This window comes from Ailuropoda melanoleuca, chromosome 4, assembly GCF_002007445.2.
Source record: "Ailuropoda melanoleuca isolate Jingjing chromosome 4, ASM200744v2, whole genome shotgun sequence".
NCBI lineage: Eukaryota > Metazoa > Chordata > Mammalia > Carnivora > Ursidae > Ailuropoda > Ailuropoda melanoleuca.
The window spans coordinates 50,585,002-50,607,299 of record NC_048221.1 but is presented as its reverse complement, the minus strand read 5'-3'; the positions used below and the strand labels follow the sequence as shown (position 1 = coordinate 50,607,299).

Genomic DNA, 22,298 nt, shown 5'->3' with positions numbered 1-22,298 from the left:
AAAAAAATAACCCAACATTTGCAGCAACATGGACGGGACTGGAGGAGATTATGCTAAGTGAAATAAGTCAAGCAGAGAAAGACAATTATCATATGGTTTCACTCATTTATGGAACATAAGAAATTGCAGGGAGATTGGTAGGAGAAAGAAGAGAAGAATGAAGTGGGGGGTAAAGAGAAGGGGGAATGAACCACAAGAGACTATGGACTCTAGGAAACAAACTGAGGGCTTCAGAGGGGAGGGGGGTGGGGGATTGGGATAGGCTGGTGATGGGTATTAAGGAGGGCATATATTGCATGGAGCACTGGGTGTTATAGGCAAACAATGAATCATGGAACACTACATCAAAAACTAAGGATGTACTGTAGGGTGACTAACATAACATAATAAAAAATTATTAAAAAAAAATTAAAATCAGAAAAAAAATCCCCCCCCAAGAAAAACAAGGACAGAGCAAAGTTGGTCTTTTCAACAAATGGATATCCACGTGTAAAATATAAATATAGACACAGACCATACTTATATCATTCACAAAAATTAACTCAAAATGATCACAGACCTAAATTCAAAACACAAAACTATAGAGCTCTTAGAAGATAACTAGAGAAAACCTAGCCCCAGCAGTGACTCTTTTAGACACAACACCAAAGGCAGGATCCATCAAACAGTTGATAGGATTCATTTCATTAAAATGAAAATTTCTGCTCTGCCAAAGATACTGTCAAAGGGGTGAGAAGACAAACCAAAAACTGGAAGAAAACAGCTGCAAGACTACACATCTGATAAAGGACTGTTATCTAAAATACACAAAAAACCCTTAAAACTCAACAATAAAAAAGCAACCCAATTACAAAATGGGCCCAAGACCTAGAGACCCCTCACCAAAGAAGATATACAGATGACAAGTAAGCATATGAAAAGATGCTCTGCATGATGTCATCAGAGAAATAAAAATCAAAACAAGGAGATACCACTATACACCTACTGGGGTGGCCAAAATCCCAAATACCGACAGTACCAAATGTTGGTGAGGGTGTAGAGCAACAGTATTAACCATAATTCACTGCTGGTGGGAATGCAAAATGGTACAGCAACTTTGGAAGACAGTTTGGCAGTTTCTTACAAAACAAACCTCTCATGGGGGTGCCTGGGTGGTACAGTCAGTTAAATGTCCAACTCCTGGTTTTGGGTCAGGTTGTGATCTCAGGGTCCTGAGACTTAGACCCACATTGGGCTCTGCACTCCACGCAGAGTCTATTTGGGTTTCTCTCTCCCTCTCCCTCTGCCCCTCCCCACCCTCATGCTCTCTCTCGAAAATAAATAAATAAATCTTAAAAACAAAACAAAACTCTCACCACACAACCCAACAATCACACTCCTTGGTATTTACCCAAAGGAGCTGAAAACATGTCCACACAAAAATCTGTACACAAATGCTTATAACAGCTTTATTCATAATTGCCAAACTTGGAAGTACCCAAAAGGTCTATCAGTAGGTGAATGGATATGCACCCCCATATTTATTCCAGTATTATTTTCAATAGCTAAGATATGGAAGCAACCTAAGTGTCTATCAATAGATGAACAGATAAAGAAGCTATGGTGTGTATGTGTGTATGTGTGTGTACACACACAATGGAATATTACTCAGCTATGAAAAGAATGAAATCTTGCCATCTGCAACAACATGGATGGACCTAGATGGTATTATGCTAAGTGAAGTAAGTCTGACAGAGAAAGACAAATACCATGATTTCACTTATGTATGGAATCTAAAAAACAAAACAAATAAATAAACTAACAAAAAGCAGAATCAGACCTATAAATACAGAGAACAAACTGATGGTTGCCAGAGGGGAGGTGGGGTAGGGGGATGGGAGATACAGGATGGAATGAATAAGTCACAGGAACGAAAGGTAAGCACAGGGAATATAGTCAAGGGTATTATAACAGTGTCCTGTGGTGACAGCAAGTGCACTTGTGGTGAACACAGCATAACATATAGAGATACTGAATCGCTACATTGTACACCTGAAACTAATGTAACAGTGTGCGTCAACTATACTCAAGCCAATTTTTTAAAAGGTAAACGGATAAAGTGTGATACATCCAGACAATGGAATATTATTCAGTGCTAAAAAGGAAGCCATCAAAAGATATGGAGGAATCTTAAATGCATATCACTAAGTGAATCCTGTAAAGGCCACACACTATGATTCCAATGATACAACATTCTGGAAAAGTAGCAACTACGGAGACTGTGAAAAGATGGGTGGTTGCCAGGGGTTGAGTGCGGGGGAGATGAAAACGTAGAGTACAAAGGATTTTTAGGGCAGTGAGACTATTCCGTACGATCCTCTAAGGGTGGATACCGTCATTACATATTCATCCAAACACCCAGAACACACAGCATCAAGACTGAGCCCTCATGGAAACTACGGACTTTGGGTGATGATAATGCACCAGGATAGGTTCATTCATCAATTACAGCAAATGCCCAACTCTAGTGGGGGATTTTGATAACGGGGAGGTTACACATGTGTAGGGGCAGGGGATCTATGAACTTCCTGCTCTATTTTGCTGTGAATCTAAAACTGCTCTAAAAAACAAAGTCTTTAAAAACTATGAATACCAAGGACACAGAAAAATCACAAAGATGTCTCCATGTTGTGGTCACTTGATTTCAAATATGCAGAGTGAAACTGTTCATCATCTAGAAGATGACAAGGTACAAACAGCCTGGAAGTTTCCTCCTGAAGAGAGCAAGCATCTTAGAATTCTACATCTTTGCAGAATTTAATAAATAATTGAGAAAGGTTTTTACTTATTTTTCTAATCCAGATTTCTAGCATTTCCAATAGTGCCTAAAGAGAGAAAAAAAATAACTGTGCAGAACTAAAACTGTAGCTGTTGGACAGGGATAGGGAAATAAACAGCTTTCTGAGTACCTACTGTGTGCTTAGAACTACAATCAGTGTGTTCACACTGAGCCTGGATATGGACTCCCAGCTGGGGGCTTGAGAACAGATGAAGATCAGGTTTAGGGAAGGCAGATAGACCTGGGCTTAAATCCCAGCTCTGCTCCTTCCAAACAGGGTGACCTTGGGCAAACTGTGCAACCTTTCTGGACCGCTACTTCCTTATTTGTAAAATGGGGTTTGAACTTAAAAACCAAGACGCCTCCCAGCTCTGACATGCTATGCTGCAATATTCCAGAGCCAATTCTCAGCTATTAGAACCCCCACGTTCGTAGCATCTGGTTCTCTAACTGTTCTATTGTGAATGCTAGCACTAATACACTGAATTGTAATTGCTTCTCTGTCTGTGCCTGCTCTGCTAGGCTGGCACACTCTCTGGGGACAAGACTTCCCACCATCCTCTCTACTGCATCCCAGCACCTTGCAGGGAGTCCCAGGGGCAGGTGGAATTCATTCATTCCACAAATGCTTATTAAGAACAGTTATGTGGCATCTTGCTACATTCTGAAGCTGGAACCTAGTTAGTGTGTCCTCAACCTGGAGAAGCTTCTTCTGAGAGGAGAGGTTGCTCACTCTGACCCTGGGGAGATCCCAAATGCTGGCCTCTATGACATCAGAGGACTGTAAAGCACTTGAACAGGGTGCAGAAGAGGACGGCACTGAAGGACATCTGCGGAGACTGTCCGTGGGCGGCGGGGGGGATGTTAATGCCAGTCCAAACTCAGTAGCCGACATGCTGCCTACTGAGCTGCTGGAGTGGGGATGGACCTTCACCTGGGACCTTGTTACAGACTCATCTGAGATCTACTCATTTGTGACCTGATCCCAAATCTCCACTTAGACAGTCACCTGCTAAGAGGTTGAGCCTGCAATGTTTGCACCCAGGAGCAGGGCCCATGTTCATTGAATTAAGTTATAGCTGGGGTCATAGTTTTTACCTTGAATATAAAAGGGGGCCAGGAAACTTTTCTCAAGTTAATGAAATTTCAGAATTTCTGCTGAAGTTTGAGTATGGGAAGCAGGCTGGAACTCAGCCATGTCCTGGACAAGAGCAGAAAAACAGGGTTCTCCTTCCTTGGACAGCCTCATGAAAGCGACTCTGGCCAGGGCCCCACAGGCAAGAGACAGGGGCGGCAGCTGCCCACTCAGGAAGACTCAGATGACCTGTATTTATTTTTAGCTGTTTTTGTACAGAACCTGAAAAACCTTTGGACTCTGGGCTTATGTCCAAGGTGAGGTGAACAATAAACAGTAAGAAAAGCATCAGCCCCTCTCTTAAGAAGACACCATGTGCCAATTGGGGACTCCTGGTCCCCTAAAACTGTCAGAACCTCATCATTTATAAACAGCTAAGGAGCTGGGCTACAAGGCTGTAGTTCCTGACCTGACACTTGTCACTTACGGCATGACCTTGGGTAAGTCCCTTCTGCTCTATGAGCCTCAGTTTCCTGAATGATAAAATAAGAGTGGGGGTGAACCAGATAATTTCCAAGAAATCATGCAGCTCTGGGAAACCACATCCCATCCTGGATGCTAACCCTGTCTTGAATATAGAATAGGGGGAAGAGCCCATAAAACCCAGCCTTCTGGAAAATGCTTAATTGGCTCATCTGATTTCAGCATTTCCCTTGAAAGCACCACCTAGATCCAGCTGCAACCAGCAACTATTGATGACTCACTATGTGCTAAGGTATCTCATGAACTGTCTCTTTATAACCAGCCCATAAGAAAACTGTCAATGTCCCTAAGTCACAGATGACAGGCAGGATGGTACAGGCTATGCAGTCATCAAGGCGTGGGGTCCACTTCCTACCTGAGGGTCCTTAAGCAAGTTACTTCCTCACTCCCACAAGCTTCAGTTTCCTCATCTGGAACAGACAAAATGATTGTCCCTGTTTCTTGGGCTTGTTTCATGATCTGAATGGAGTGGGCATGTCAAGCACTCAATGATGGTTACCCATTACTACTATGAGCACTACTACTGCTGCCATCACTACCACGCCTGCTAGAGAGAGAACAAGTAGGCTCAGGCAGAATGTGTAAAAGGACATCACTCAAAATATCACAGTATTCTAAAATCTGATCAAGTTCAAAGACAGGTAAAATGGGAGCAGCTCTGGGTCAGTGTTGAGGTACAAAGTCTTCATGTAACTCAGCCCAGGCTCCTGAACCTCTTAGCCTCTGGGTCTCCATCGATAACACAGAGGTAATACCTCCCCAGGTTGTGGGATTCTGTGTGCTAATATGGATGAAAAATGACTGGCAGACTGTGCAGTGAGCAGAAGGCTGTGGATGAATGTTCTCTCTCATGCCTTCCCATATGCCTCTTTTGAAATCTCCAAGAATGTAGCCTGCTGGTCCTTCCTTGAAACCTGGTCCCTGCACTGGAATTCTCGACACACAGGCTTGATGGCCCAGCCAGTGGCAAGTGGCCCTGTCATGGGACTCAGCTTCCTCCTGAGGGCTGAGTGGAACCACATTTTGCTGGGGCCCATATCCTGGGCCCAAGAACTCAAGGCCACATGTGCATGTGGATGACCCAAGCATGTGCATGCACTTGTCCAATGGCCCTCAACCCCCACCGCACACAACTGCCACCCAGCCAAGCCCACTGGCCTTGACACTAACTCCCAAGAAAGTGGTAATCGTGATAGAAGCAATAATAGTATCAACCATGACACCTCCTCCCTTCCCTTTACAGTTTACAAAGCACTCTCACATATGTTAATGGGGTAGGGTAGAGGCTGTGTTTTATTCATCTTTAGATATCCACTAAATAATGCTAGGTATAGAGTAGATACCCAGAAACTACTTCTCGAATGAATAAATTTTATCTTTATAACTAGATTTTTTTAAGATCACCCCATTATTCTGCACTTGCCATTAATTGCACACTCTGCTAAGCATTAAATATGCATCCTTGCATCTCGTCCTGACAACCACCCCGTGAGACAAGCCTGATATCAATCCCCATTTTACAGAAGAGGAAACTGAAGCTCAAAGAAATTAAGTGATATGCTACGGTCACAGCTAGTGAGTGACAGACCTGAGATGTGAATCCTGATTCCAGACTCTGGTTCTTTACCCCTCCAAGTCTTTTTCCTCCTCTTTAGTCAGAAGCGGCAGCAAAGAGGGGAAGAGGAACAAAGTGTATATAGTCTAATAAATCTACATCAATAAGGCACTGATTTTTAGACTTGGAAAAACAGAAAAATCCTATTTTTTTTCATTATGTTCAGTTAGCCAACGTATAGTACATCATTAGTTTTTGATGCAGTGTTCAACGATTCATTAGTTGTGTATAACACCCAGTGCTCATCACAACATGTGCCCTCCTCAATACCCATCACCTGGTTACCCCACCCCCCACCCCCTCCCTTCTGTAACCCTCAGTTTGTTTCCTAGAGTCCAGAGTCTCTCATGGTTTGTCTTCCTCTCTGATTTCTTCCCCCTCAGTTTTCCCTCCCTTCCCCTGTCCTCCGTGCCATCTATTGCTTTCTTGATACAAACTAGAGAAAGCAGAGATCAGCAAAATCACCTTGGCTGACAGGACATGAGTCTCCGTTCTACTTTCTCTGATCCCGCAGGCACATTTATGATTGCTTTCTAGTACATCCTCAGCTCCCTTAGAGCCCACAGCATGGGGGCTTGTTGGTATCTGTTTTCTGCTCTCCTAACTTCTCTCCAGCAGGTCCACCCACCTGTCAGATACTTACACCGTGGCTGCTGAGGGAACAATCTTTCATAAAAGGACCCAGAGTTGTTAAGTTCCCATCTCCTTGGAGGTTTGACCTCCAGCCCCTGACCCAGCCAGTAGCTTAAAATAAAGATGATGAGCAAATGCCTCCCAGAAAAAGGCAGGCAAGGAGTGATATGCTTAGGGTGACCCAGGAGTAAGTAAAGCTTCATGTACTCTTTCCTACAAGAAAAAATGGAATAGCACAAATGTGGATACTAATGGCACTGACATTCAGCCAGAAGGTCAGGGCAATAGGGAATGGGGGGGACTGTGGCCAAGCAGAGTGTCCCTAGAAGGAGGGAACTACTGCTCAGTTCAGCCAAATGCTGCTGTGTAGGCATGCGGGCCCAGGGTCACCAAACCTTTCAACTTTCCAAAGGATACCAGACTCATATTTCCTTTTTCAACATGAACTCTCCGGATTTTTAAATGTTGGCAACTAATGCTTTACTTTCTTTTCTTAAATAAAACACACGAGTGGGCTGGCCTTGCCCATGAGATACATGGACAACCTCTGTGTTGATCCTTGTGGCACAGATGGTTGGGCTAAAGATGTCCCCCTGCTGCCTATGTTTTGAGCCCCCCTGGCAGGTAGGTGAGGCCATGACTTCAGTTCTGGCTGGGTGCCTGTGGTAACCTCCTGACCAGGCCCATTGAGAGTCGGCCGCCTCCTCCCATCTCTCTTTCCTGAGGAGATAACAGGTCCTGGAGGCTATGTGGTACAGATGGCACAGCAAGGCAACAAGATGGAAGCATCTGCCCTCCCCTCTACAGACTCTAGGTGGGTGAGGTCTCAGGCCTGTCAGTGTAGGCAGCCAGCATCTCCTGCCCTCACACATGCCTGGAGCACATGCCTTCATTATAAAAACCACACGGCAGCAGTTTAGCACTTCCAGTGTTCAAAGCCCTGTACCTCCCCTTTCCTTGCACAGCTCTCCATAAGACATGTCAGGCTTTGTTATTTCACAGATGAGCAAACTGAGGCTCAGAAGGCAGAACTGAATAGCCCTGAGGTGTGTGGCAAGTAAGTGGTACACTGGGATTCCAGCTCTGGGCTCCTGAGTGGACTCCCAGTCCAGTGCTCCTCCTACTACCCCACAGAAGAGCTGACTTTTGCAATGTGAACTCTCTGGCACTCTCTGGGTCACCTGTGATCTCGTATAAGGATAGCTCATGTCCTCCCCTGCCCGTGGCTAGCTGCTTGAAGATGCACCTCTTACCTTTCCTGTGGACTTGGTCCCCTTCCAGATGCAGAAATAGCAGATGGTCCAGGCTGCCAGGAGACATAAGGCCAGCTCCCAGCGGAGGTTCCCAATGTGCTCGATCCCATCTGAGATGGCCAAGACCCGGCGTCTGTGGAGGGGAGTAGGGAGAGTCATGTGGGGTGGAGACACACCCTGACCCCACCCTTGGCAAAGCTAGTGCTCTAGAGGGGCAGGGATGAGCCACCCACTCATTCACCTGCTCCCCACCACCACCATTTGCCAAGTACTTCCTCTGAGCCAAACCCAGGGCTGGGTGTGGGGACCCCAGAGAAGAACAAGACCCAGCCCTCTGTCTTCATGGTTTCACTCATGGGGGAAAAGACAAAGCAGTTAGCTGATGGTTTATGGATAGCATGGCAAGGGCTACAACAGAGGAAGTTGTAGGGGCTTTGGAAAGACCAAGAAGCATCTAGCCTATCTCGAGGTTGCTGGGAGACTGCGGGTCTGTGCATACACATTCCAGGTCCCACCCTCAGCAGGAGCAATTATACATCCCTGGCCTTATGAACTAAACAGTGGACATTGAACTTGCTTTGGCCAATGGCACCTGTGTCAATTTCAGATCCAGGTGGTGTGGTTTGCCACCTTCTCTTTTCTCTACTATTGCTGTCATGACAGGGTATATATCAAGATGAAGCCTCTAGAAGCCTGAGTTCCCAAGTGACTACAAGAGCCCTTCTGCTACCCCTTGTCAAAGATGTTGTGTGAGCAAGAAAGCAATTTTGTTGCTTTAAGCTACTGAGACCTTTGGAGGTGTTTGTTATTGTGGCAAACCCCAACCAATCCTGACTGATACAGGGGTCAGGGAAAGCATTCTGGAGCAAGTGATATTTGAGCTAAACTTTGAAGGATGATGGAATTTAGTCAGGAGAGAGAGGAAGTGAAGGTTGTTTTAGATCGAGGGAACAGCCAGAACACAGAGCATGGGATACCTGGGGAATGCTGGAGCACAGGGATCAGAAGGGAAAAGCAGAAAAGGTAAACAGAGGAGTCTCCCTGGGAGCCTTGAATAGCATGCTGAGAGTAGGGATGGCCCAGAGGGCCCAGGCCACAGGAGTGGGAGGACCCCTGGCTACACTGAGCCAATGCAACCGGCCACAGTCTTCCTTCAGACCCCATCAATTCTTCAGGGTTGACACAGGCCTGGCTCCCAGAGCCCACGCCTGGGGTTTGTGTTTCTTTAAAGTCAAACTCGCCACGCTCCATATTGTGCAGAACCATGGCACCAACACAAACCCCCTCGAAACTCACTCCACGAACCCCATTCTGGCTGCCAAACCACCCCCGCTGGACCACGCCAGTTGCCTCAGCGCTCTGGGAACATCCTTTGAGCAAGCAGCTCCCATCCCACCAAGCATGAAAGCCTCCCTCAGTGTCTGTCTCCCTGGGAATCTGCTCAGGGCCTGATTCTGCATTAATTACCCAATGACACCAATTAGCACTGGTCTACAGGCTCCCTCCAGCCCCAGTCCCTGCTGGAGAAATCAGGCAGGCCCCCAAACAAAATTGGGCTGTGTGCAGCTGTGGATTTACTTGAAAAGAAACCAGCTTTCAGACCTATAGCCAGAAGTGGGAACGTCCACTTAAATACACATTTACTGAGCGCCTATTATGTATCAGGCACTATCTTAATACCGCAGATAAAAAGGTAAGCACATATGGCTTTTGCCCTCTACTAGTATAAGTTAGACAAAAAAAGTCCAAAGGAGGAGACAGCCACATAGTTATAACAGGTTTTTTTTTTTAAGATTTATTTCTTTATTTTAGAGAGAGTGCAGGAGCAGGAGGGGCAGAGGGAGAGGGAGAGAATCTCAAGCAGACTCTGCACTTGGCTCAATCTCATGACCCTGAGATCATGACTTGAGGAGAAACTAAGTCGGATGCTTAAATGACTGTGCCACCCAGGCACCCCAGCAATAGTTTTTTGTGTTCGGTTTTGTTTCTTATGTCTTAGTAGTCTCTGGCTTTAATTCCTTTAAGAACTACAGGTCATTAAATAAAACCTTTTATCTATTATCTATCTATTTATAGCATAGATAATACTATATTATCTATAGTATCTATTATATAGAGTATCTATTATCATAACAGAGTAGTGGGGCTCAGAGCATAGTCTTTGTGGAGTGCTTGCTGAAAATACAAAAATTCCTGCCACTCATCCCAGACCCACTGAGTCTGAATCTTTGCTGTGTGGCTCCCTGGAAGCTGCATTTTGCCACATTTACCCAAGGACAACTCATGCACGATAAGGCTTCTACACTGCAGAAGTACAGTTCCCTGGCAATGAAGGAATGACCTACAAACTCCACCTGAATAGTATTTTTGAGGAGGACCTGGGGACAGAGTCCGGTATCCTTTGAGAAGCCACTGGACTTTCTCCCCGCCAAAATACTGTGATGTACCCACTTACTCCCAAAATTCTGCAGGGAAACCTCAGGGTGCTCATCAGGTCCCTTGTTTCTAGATTAAGAGTCTCCTAATCGACGTCTATCTACCACCTTGCAAACTGCCCCCAACAGCATCTTGAATGCCCAGCAGCTGGTGAATGAGAAGGACGAAGCCTGCACAGGAAAGAAAGTGGGCCAGTGCAGATGGTGTGCTTTTCCCAATCCACCCTAGGCTCTGAATTTTTCATTAAAGAAACACTTACATGAGGTCCCTAGCTAGCAGGGGTGCACATACACACATGCCGTCTTGTTGATGTAGTTTGTTTTTTTTTTTTTTTTTTTAAAGATTTTATTTATTTATTTGAGAGGAGCCTGATGTGGGGCTCGATCCCATAACGCCGGGATCACGCCCTGAGCCGAAGGCAGACGCTTAACCGCTGTGCCACCCAGGCGCCCCTGTAGTTTGTTTTCTGAACTGGAATTTGAAAACTGGAAATGGCATGGGGTAGAGGGACAGTGGAGGGGGCAGATCAGCCAGGAGGGAGCTGGCTCAGGTCCCCTCTCCTCCACATTTTGGATGCTGCAAACTTTTGAGTCATGCAGCCTGCCTCGGCACCCTCTCGCTTAATTGAACAATCTAATTCCCAGAATGGGAAGCAGATTACTAAAAGCTACACAGGATGAATTGCTCTTTTGTTCCACCAGACACTATTTGAAAACATCCTCAAACTATTTTCTTTAGGTTTCACCAGAGCTGACTCTAACTAGCAATGGACCTTGGGTTTCTAAAGATAGGGGGCTTAGGGGCCAGGTTCTCAGCCTGCAGGGCTGTGGGTTGTTTTGAAACCCACAAGGGCAGCCTTTGAGAGCCAGGGGCTGGGGCACTCAACTCCGGAGACTTGGAGAAGGCACAGCTCTTCCTGGGAAAAAGCTTTCTTAATGACCCTCCCCCATGGAGTGCTGGGACAGGAGAAAGGTCTGAATAAGGAAGAGTTTGCTGCCAATACCCTGGCAAAAAAAGGACCAGGGAACAGACCTCCCGACACTGTCCAGGGTGCGGGAAATGTTGAGGACTAGACAGAACTCTTTGGAGACATTTACTCAAGTTATTCTGAACACCTACTATGAGCTAGGAAGGGAAGCAGATCCGTCATGAGGCATCTTTTTCAGGCCATAAGTGTAGAATATAGGTCTGGAGATAGCTATCCAGAGACTAAAATCTCAGAGCTTGGAGGTATGATGCCTCTGCCTCCCCAGCCCTTGGCACATATAGAGATAGGCTGGGTTCAAATTGAGCTCTGCTCCTTACCAGCTGTGTGACCTTGAGTAAGGGACATCATTTCTGAGTCTCAGCTTCTTCATCTGTAAGATGGGAATGACAATACTTCCCTTTGATAGGTTTTCAAGCATCATCTAACCCTCCCCACAATCTTTGAGGTTAAGTACAATCACCATCATTTCAAAGATGGAGAAACTGAGGTGCAGAGGGGTTAAGTTAACTTCCCCAAAATCACCAGGAGAAAGCAACAACACTGGGATTTGAACCCAGGGCTCCTGGCTCCAAAGCCCACACCTTTGGCCTCAGTGCTAGCTCCTAGATTCCCCTGTAACATTCCCCTGTAAAATTACCACCATCCTCTCTTCTTCATAAATTAAAGCTATTGGTAAATGCATGCCCCAAAGCTATATTACACGTCTTTGCATATGACGTAAAGGTAGTACACATGTCCTTCATACATTTACTAATGTATTCAAGTAGCACTTATCAAGGTGTCATTAGTGTGCCAGTGTTACAGCTGGGGATCTGTAAAGAGCTCATGCTCTAATGGGGAAAGTAGACAAGAAAACAGAACTGGGCATGGAGAGGGTCGGGACAGAGAAAAGCAGGGACCCTCACTGGGGATCTGGCCAAAAACAGGATGTGGAGATGGGACTGAGCCAGGGGGTCCTGGAGGGTAGGAGGAGAATTAGCAAAGAATAGGTAGGGGTAGTATTTGGGGCAGAAAGGCCACCAGGTGCAAAAGGCTAGAACGAAGGCTCAGTGAGGCCAGGGAAGGGCACAGCACGTTGGGTCGGTGTAGCAGAAGCCGGGGGGAGAGGTAGGGTTGAGAACAAGGCTGGGGTGTGAGCAAGGGCTACACTATGAGCCTTGCTGAAAAGTTGGGGCTTTATCCTGAGGGCAACAGAAGCCTAGTAGAATCTTAAACAGGAGTGAGACCCCATCAGATACCTGTTTTGGAAAACTCTCTTTGGCTGCAGTGGGGAGAATGGACAGTAAGGGTCGAACAGGGCAGGTTTGCCTAAATTTGGACACTAAAGGGGGGGGGTCTGTACCAGGGTAGGAGAAGGGCCCTGGAGGGGAACAAGTGGGCTTGAAAACAGCACAGGCACAAAGTGACTGCCAGGGAGTGGCAGGTAGCAGGGAAGAGGGAGGTCTCAGCTGATACCCAGCTTCATACTTGGACAGATGGGGGGGTCATTAGCTGAGCGGGAGTGAATTGTCAAGTAGGTTGGAAGAGGAGGTGGTAAAGAACCGATCTTTTAGACAAGAAGATTTTGAGGGCTTGTGGAACACCCAGGAAGCTGCAATGCCCAGAGGCAACTGGGGCTCTGGCTATAAAGCTCAGAAAAGAGATGCAGGGAGGAGATTCAGACCTGAGCCTTCAGGGTGTGCTGGGAGAATGTGAGGCTGCCTGGGGAGAGCTGGAGGAGGAGGAGGAGGGAGAGGACCTGCCACAGAGCTTCCAGAACCCCAACATTTACAGGGCAGAGAGAGGAAGGGAGGAGCCCTTGCAGTAGGCAGACAGGGGTGAGCAGAATGGCAAGGGAGCAACAGGAGAAGGTGGTATCCCTGGAGGCAGAGGGCATTCCAGAAGGGGAAGCAGCCCATCTGCCAAATGCCGCAGGGCAGTCTGGTGAGAGGGAGGGTGTTGTGGGATTTGGGACCAGAAGGTGTGCGTGAGGCAGTGAGAGCAGGTCCCTGTGGGGCAGACTTCAGGCTGCCGTGGGTGGGGAGTAGACACGCAATGAGACCCTGGTGAGGTTGCTCTTTGGGGAAGTTTGGCTGTCATGGATAAAAGACTGTGGTAGAGAAAAGGGCCACACAGAGTACAAAAGCTGTTTTGCTTATACCTGTTTTGTTTTCAGGTTGGTACAAGTGGGATAGTTAATGGGTAAGGGCCTGGGGGGTCAATCACAGGAGGGGATGGAGGAGAGAAGGGGGTAGAAGAAAGAATACGCAGGTGGAGATGTTGCCATTTTCTACAGGAACGGGAGGGAAAGAGTTGTAGGAAACCAAGAGGCCAGTCTGAAAGCAAACCATCCTTGTTAAGGGACTGTCAGGAGAGAACTGGAAGGAGCTGGCAGTGGAGGGGACCATGGCAGGCGCCACTAAAAGCCCTACAGATTGTTACATTCAGTCCTTTCTGTGAGGGCATTATTAGGCCCATTTTATAGGTGGGGAAACTGAGGCCAAGTGAGGTAAAGCATCTTGCCCAGATTAGGACTTGACATCAGGTTCTTCTGTTGCCCACACCCCTCCCCCCAACTGCTGCCTCACCAGGTATGGACCCAGGGAGAGGATACATCTCACTCAAGGCCCCACCTTCACGGTCCTAGGGAAATTGCTGGAATCCCAAATCCAGTCCTCAGGCATAACCCTCAGTCGCCTTTCAGGGTCTCATACCCAGAGAGGCTGGGCCCAGAAAGAAGGAAACAGCCTCACACCTGGGGCTTCCCTAGCTTCCAGAGCCAGGAATGGTCTGAACTGGGAAAGCAGAGAGGGAGCAGGCAGCCAGGCCCCCTTCCCCCACCCCCAGAGAGCCTGGGAGAGGCTGTGTGGGAACAGCTCCCAGCGTGGCTGGCCAGCTGGGGAGGCCTCATCTTAATGTCCAGCACGGAGCTGGAGCCGGCAAACACATCACCTTTCTTTAACCTGCCCTGGAGGAAGTGCTGCCAGGGACTCCGAGGCCGCCCTAAAAACTGGCGCTGAGGGGCTGGGCTATAAATAGCCTTGCTAGTCTTCCTCTCTGGTCTCCCCAAGCAACACACAAACAAAAAAGGGCCCATCACCAAAACAAATGTGCCTTCCCTGCCCCCTCCAGAATTTCTCTGCCCTCAGGGTTCTGCTGTCACTTGTCTGGGAAGAGAGAAGTGCAGGCCCCCAGCTCTCCCCACATATGGGGCTTGCTCCTCCAAGCCCCCAGCAGAGTCCTAAAACTCACGGAGGCTCAGGGCAAGGAACCCCCTTGTCAAGAAGCTGAGGCCTCTGCATCCTGTAATCTTTCAGCAGGTAGTTACCAGGTGCCAACTCTATGCTGAGTACCCTAAGGACTAAAGCCACAACGATGAGTAAATCGGGGTGTTCTGCCCTCAGGGAGCTTACTACCCAGAAGTATAAAGATAATAATTACAAGGACCGTAACAGCTTGAATTGCCTTCCTGCCTACTCCCAAGGGGAATGCAAGTGTTATTCCCATTTTACACATGGGAAAACTGTGGCTTAGGCAAATTAACATGCCCAGGAAGGCTGAGGCAGAGCCTGAAGCCACATCTGTCGGACTTCAGAGGCAGAGCTTGGACACACTGTCTGGTCGTGGGGAAGACAGGCCAGAACCGTGTCAGTCAGGAAATACAACTAGGGACCCAAGCTGGCCTGAGAAATCCCTGTAGGCCATGCAGAAGCGCCCACCAGCCACCCAGACACACCCTGACTTCTCTACTTTACAGGAGTCATTCCTGCTGTTCCCTCTGCCAGGAATGTCTTTCTCATTCTCCCAAATTACAAAAACTCAACCTGTCCTTTAAGCACCAGCTCAAATAATACAAAGCCTCACAAAGTGCTTTCTTGGTCCTTAGGGTCAGTCCCTCCTTTCATTTAAAGGTTAAGTGAACATCTACTATGCACCAGGCACTCCTAGGTCAGGGGCAACAAACTTTTTCTGTAAAGGGCCAGACAGTAAATATTTTAGGTTCTGAAGCCATAACGTCACTGTCCTAACTGTGCAGCTCTATCCTTGCAGTGTGAAAGCAGCCATACACAATTTATAACTGAATGAGGTGGCTATCTTCCAATAAAACTTTTTTTATAAAAACAGACAGCAGATGGGGTTTGGCCGGTAGTCTCCAGACCCCTGTCCTAGGCTAATGCTTTCCAAAGAGCACTAATCCCTCAAGACACTCAGAGTTCCCAGGTCATACCAGGCCCTCATTGAAGAAAATGATGTACACTGTAGCCCTCCTTTGAGAGTCTCAATGATCATGACAGTATTAAAGGCTCGGAGAAGTCCTGCAATAAAGACACCTTTATAGCTCTGATTTGCCCAGTGTTTCCCAAGTTTATTCAGAAGTGTTCCCTTTTATTTTTTTTTTTTTTTTAAAGATTTTATTTATTTATTCGACAGAGATAGAGACAGCCAGCGAGAGAGGGAACACAAGCAGGGGTAGTGGGAGAGGAAGAAGCAGGCTCATAGTAGAGGAGCCTGACGTGGGGGCTCGATCCTATAACGCCGGGATCACGCCCTGAGCCGAAGGCAGACGCTTAACCGCTGTGCCACCCAGGCGCCCCAGAAGTGTTCCCTTTTAAAGTGCAAATTAAAACCACAATGAGATACTATTTCACACCCACTAGGGTATACCTGCTAGGATGTCAGTAATCAAAATAACAATAACAAGTATCCTCAAGGATGTGGAGAAATGGAACAACATATATTTATTTCTGGTAGGAATGCAAAATGGCTTAGCCACATTGAAAAATGGTTTGGCAGTTTCTTAACAAGCTAAACATAAAACTCAGAGATTCCACCCGTAGGTTATTCATAAGAGCAAAAACTGAAAGCCACCCAAATATCCATCAACTCACAGACAAACAAAATGTGGTAAATTCATAAAATGGAATGTTATCTAGCCAGAAAGAGGGAAGAAGGAATGATACACCTCATAGCATGGGTGAACCTTGAAAACATGCTAGGTGAAGGAAGCCAGTGACAGAGGAACCACATTGAACGACTCCATTTATATGCAAAGTCCTGACTAGGCAAATCCAGAGAGAGGGAAAGTGGAGGAGTGGTGGCCTGGAGGCAGAGGCCGGAAGGGAGATGAACTGCAAATGGGAACCAGAGACCTGAAGAAGGTGATGGCAATGTTCTAAACCTGTATTGTGATGATCTCATGATCGGCAGTTCCTCAAAATCACCGACTTGCACACCTACAGGGGGAGCAGTTTATGGCATGTAAAGGATAAGTCAGTTATTGAGAAGTTAGGAAGGAAGTGTCCCCGCCACCTTTCTGACTTCCCGCGGCAATCCTCGCTAGCATGTGCAGAACACATGCTGGAACAGCACTCTGGCGCTCTTGCGTCTGTTACCTCGCTTTACTCCCATTGTTCAGAGGAAATGGAGGCTGCACGTCATTCCTGACTTTGCCCTGCATCACAGACTGGTGGGTCACAGAGCCTGGACTTGCACCCCAGTCTCCTTTATGGGCCCTCCTCCCCGCCACTGGTGGGTGAGATCCGGGGAACAAGAAGACAGTGAAAAGAGGAGAGTGAGTCTAGAGGCAGAGGCTGTTAGAGCATCGAAACTCAGGGAAGGGCCCCAAAACTTGTGCCTCATGGGGAGATGTGAGCAGAGGTCATGCAGGTCAGGAGGCAAAGTACAGAAGGGGCGGGCTTAGCAGCAGAGAGGCTGCCACAGCTTTTGGGAACCCACTGGTTCTTAACGTAGCCCATCCTCACATGGGTTACATGGATCCCATGCAGTAGAGAGGCCCTTGCCACCCATGGCTGGGGTCCCAGGACCCTCCAATTCCCGAGCCTTTCTCCTCCTCACTAGGACTCAGCATGGCCCTAACATGCTGCCCAAGCCTTTCCAGCCCCGTCCCATGGGCTCCCACAGTACCACACCTCTGCATCACCAGCCACCAAAAGTTCTGATGAGGTCTGACCATCTTTGCCACCCCTCACCCCTCTGAGATGTTCTGTGCCAAGGTTGGCAATGAGCCGCTGTCTGCCACGGAGGGACAGCAAGCAGGAAAGCCCATCAGGAAAGGTCCTGGATGAATAAGGAGATCCAGAGTGGGGAGTGGGGATCTGGAGACCAGGAGATCTCCATCCTTTGAATGTCACCTTATTCGTGGTGGGGAGGTAGGCCGGATGCAGGAGTGAGAGGCACTACCATTGGCCAATTACTTACCACCCACCATCAGCACTTCACAATGACTGCACCTTGAAGGGTGGGACAGGTATGCCCATTTCACCAGTGAGGGAACAGAGGTTCCATATCACATGCTCAGGGGCCCCACCAGTAAGTGGGAGAGTCAGGTCTCCCAGTTCTGATGCTTCTTCCCCATCCCGGATATCTTCCAGGAGCAGTGTAGGGCAGACACGAGGGGTGGGAGTGTGTGTGTAAATCTGGGGAGTTTCATATACTTTCCTGTGGTTTCATTAAAAATCATCTAGACTAGAGATAATGCACTAAAATTTGGTAATAGCCCCTTATGTGTTATTTTGCACCTGAGTACGAATTAAAGTCATTCATTACTGCCCGTGCCACCAGCTGCAGGGCCTTAAACCATACGCCGGGAGCCCAGCACCAATTTACATCTGTCATCACAGCAGATCACAGTCTGCCAGGGTCACACGCAATACCTGGCTCAGCTGGAAACCACAATATTCTTCTAAAATCAAGGTTCAAGCCTTTTCCTAAAGGAATCTCTTGAAATCCAGCAAGGACGGAACCCAAAAGAGGGCTTTGTTTTTGCTGGGGACCAGAGCTTTCTCTTTATTCGTTCCCCTGTTAGTTTCTCCCTTCCTCCATCAATTATATCTCCCCATCTGCTAAAAAACTATTCCTTCAAGAGCGTCGGTCCACCAGCCTGCAGAGAGAAGGGACATGAGGTCAGATTCTGCCACGTGATAGAAGAGGCAGCTGCTGGCATAGCAGACACAGGCAGGAGGAGCGCGGAGGGGTGAAGGGAGGCAGGTGGGCTTAGAGAGGTCTGCTCTCAGCCCAGGTCTGCCTCTGGCTTGCTGAGAGAGGCAATTTGGACCACACCCTTAACCTCTCCCTGCCTCAGAATCCCCTGTGTGGGATGAGAACCCCCACACTGATGCCACACCATTTATCCCCAGGGTGGGTGGATTAAATTGAAATAGCATGGCTAGGGGGCATGCTCCGGGCCAGTGTACACAGCCTGTGCTTCCCTTCCCTGGCTGTATCCAATAGGACATAAAAGGAACCTCAGACAAAGCCCTCCTGGTTCAGTAAATTGCGACTTCCCATTATTTAGTGTAAGACATCTGCTTTTTTTTGTGAAAACAAATACACTCGTGGCTGATTTTATATACAAATATCTTTACTCCACCAATCAACAAAAGATCATAGTAGTAGATCATAGCTCTTCAGCACTTACTAATAAGCCCAATTACTCCTCTCCCTTCCATTCTGCAGGCAAAGAAAGTGAATTGCAGAGACTTAAGTAATGCACACAAGGCTAATAAGTGAAAAGCAACAGGATTCAGATTCTTGCTTTTTGGCCCCAAAGCCCAGGTCTCTGCATCCCCAGTACCACATCACTGTTCTTGTAAAGAGCATTTCTGTAATTCTGTATACAAGCTGGGCCTCTACCCTCCGCTCTGCTGGCACTGCTGTGTTCAGACTGTTATCAGCAGCAGAGCTACGAACTAATCCTTCTTGAGGCAGGGGCTCTGTGCAAGTGGGCACCCCAGTGCTGACAACGGAGGGTAAACGGCTCACAGCCGGGGTGAGAGGGACCCCCTCACCCCAGGCCTGCATCATTGACAGTGGGGGAGTGCTGCACACTGTTGCGTGAAGGGGACGCCTGGGTCATACCTCAGAGGTGGTTACCAGGGTTGATCTGGTGGGAACAAGGGAGCCACAACAGTGGACTTGGAAAGTAGTCCCTCTCAGCTTCAGCAGTGTGGAAACGGAAATCCTCTCATGTGTGTTCTTTTTCCTTCTTTTACTTAAACAGACTTCCTACATTTACAGCAAAAAAAAAAAAAAAAAAAAAAAAAAAAAAAAAAAAAAAAAGCTACTTTTGCAATAAGGAAATCCAAGAGGCCACTGGAGAACCCACTTCTGTAAAAGAGAGCTGACCTTTATTAATAGAACTAAATTTCCAAATATGGGAACTTACTTTCTTCAGTAGACAGGGCAAAAAGAAAAGTAAGAAGAATGGTACTAAATGTACAGGGAAATACTGGCAGGAAGAGATTCTGAACTGTTAATAGTTGTTTCTTAGGGGGTGGGGCCAAGGAGGAACATAGTACAACAGATTCAAAGTTCATACATTAAGTCCTAATCCACAAGATGATGGTACTAGCAGATGGGGCCTTTGGGAAGCGATTAGGTCATGAGGGTAGAGTCCTAATAATGGGACTGGTGCCCTTATAAAGGGACTTCAGAGAATTCTAGCACGCAGTGAGAAGACAGTCATCTATGAATCAGGAAATAAGTTTTCACAACACACCAAATCTATCAGCACCTTGATTGTGGACTTCTAGCCTCCAGAACTGTGAGGCATAAATTGTTGCCAGTCTGTGGCATTTTTGTTATACCAGCCTGGACCTACTACAGCACATGTATCACATTTATGTAGCTGTTGTGTTTGAATCACTTACCATACTCACTACTTTTGCAATCAGTGAAACAATTAGAATAAAGAGGACACAAAGTGCTGATTCGCGTTTGCATCGCCTGAGAGCTGGGAAGAGCTGCCCAGGCCTGCTCCTTCGCATGGCAAAACCTAGTACATCTCAACAGGACTTCCTCCCTGTGCTCCTTAACTCAGGGCCCCCAGCGCCTCCCTGGTGCTGAGGACTGAGCAGCAGGAAGGAAGGGAATTCCTCAGTCCATGGGGGAAGCACCTGTAGGGAGAGGCAGCCCCCTGGAGAAATCAGGGCTTCCCTGAGGAGAGTGGGAGCCAAGAGTTTTGAGTTCTGGCATATGAGCTGGGCAATCACGCAGCTTCTCCAAGATTATGTTTAATGGAAAAATGGAGATTTTTCTTTCTTCTGCCAATCTGCCTGGGCTGATATAAAATTAAATGAGATGTTAACAAAAATGTTAAATAATGACTAGGAAGGTGAAGCCAGGGTTGTAATTGGGATTTGTCACTCGGGAAGGATCATTATAATAAATGACAGTGTACTCAGTAACCCCTCAAGCTTCTATTTTTTTTTTGAATTATGAAATAATCATGTTCCTGGTTTTAATTTTTTTAATTCAAATAGTATAAAAAAGTATAAAGCAAAAAATAAATCTCTTTGTACACCCTTGCTTGCCCCCCATCCCACTCTTGGGTGATCACCACAGTTAATAGCTTCCTGTGTATCCTTCTAGAAACATTCTATGGGAATAAGGCATATACATATATTTTTTATAATTATGGTATTATATACATCATTTTACACTGTGCTTTTTCCACTTAATTTTACCTTAGAGACCTTTTCCACATCAATACATTTTCTGCTCATTCCTTTTTAGCAATTCTTGCAAATATACCATAATTTATCTCATCAGTATCATATTTAAGAACACTTTATCATTTTACATGTGTCCTTTTTTTTTTTTTTTTTTTTAATGATCACCAACAGTATTGCTGTTGGCATGCTGCTCATAACTAGTGTGGTCACCCCAGTGGAATAAAGCCCCAGAAGTGGGATCTGGGGGACAAAGCAAGTGTGCTTCCCAAGCATGGAGGGTTACTGCTAAGTTGGCTTCCACTGCTGTGTAAAAGCTGGGAGAGTCCAGGCAAATTTGGAGCCTCCCATCTGCCCCCATCAGGAAAAGCCCACCAAGGATGTGTGCAGGTAGGAGGCATCTTAGTGCCAGTGGGCAGGTGGGAGGCATTAGCAGATCAGAAGGGCAATTCTCTTACTCTCCCAGGGCATGGCAGGGCCAAGCAGAATTACCATCATCAAGACTGTTTCAACCCATCTTTCCTGATAGGTCAGGGCACCATCACCTCCCCCACACCTGTCCTCTCTCCACGCAGAAACCTCAATTTCATATGCCTGGGCCAAGAAAGTGTCCCCAGGGTCCCTGCCTCCTGTGTCCACCTGGCAGCATGGGTGATCTGTCTTACTCCCAGATCTGATCCTGTTATTGCATGGATATGGCCTTTGGAGGCATCCCACAGGAGGATTTCAAACCCTTTAGAAAGGCACCCAAGTCCTTCACACTTGGCTCCAGCCTCGCTGGTTGTCTGCTCTTCCCCAAACACCTCCAACATGCTCCCACCACAGGGTCACTGCTCCTGCTACGCCTTTGGCCCGAGGGCTCATTCCCAATATCTGCCAGGCTGCCTCCCTCTCAGATACCTGCTCAAATGCCACCTCCTTAAAGAGGCCTTCCCTGATCCTGTGACATTCTTGCTGCCTACTTGCTTGTTCTTCAGCAGACGGATCCTGACTTAAACTAATACTTTCTGCCTACTTGGTTGGTCATCTGTGATGTCCACTCCACCAGGCAAGTCTTCTGTTTTGTTCATGCTGTATCCCAGACGCCACAATGATACCTGACATACAGTAGGTACTCAGTAAAAACCTGTGACCCACTACATGTTCTGGCCCTGCCTACTTCCTCAGCAAAGCCCCCTAACATTCCCCAGGCTCCATGGGCAGGGACACTGCAGGTAAACTCTACAAGCCTCAACATACAGCTTCAGGTCTCTGGGTTCTTGCCTGTGCTATTTTCTCCACCTGGCATGCTCCTCACTCACTCCCCTGGCAAACACATAAACTTCTATTCACCCTGCAAAACCCTCTAAGCCTCATCAACTCCATGAAGCCTTCCTCAAAGCCCAAGCATCCAGGCTTCCTCATCTTAGCTCAATGCAACCATTCTACAAACATCTGTTGCTTTATATTTCAAAAAAAAAATCTTTTTATTATTATATGTTTACTTTC

General features: G+C 47.1%; 1 protein-coding gene across 4 annotated transcripts in view; it reads right to left on the bottom strand.

Annotated features, from left to right (window-relative positions):
- Positions 1-22,298, bottom strand: part of SLC6A11 (solute carrier family 6 member 11) — a 127,583-nt gene that overhangs the window by 91,581 nt on the left and 13,704 nt on the right. For all 4 annotated transcript variants that reach the window (XM_002929093.4, XM_019809780.2, XM_019809782.2 and 1 more), the window contains exon 5: positions 7,938-8,070. In XM_002929093.4, coding sequence (XP_002929139.2) covers positions 7,938-8,070 — 133 coding nt within the window. The remainder of the gene's footprint in view (positions 1-7,937; positions 8,071-22,298) is intronic.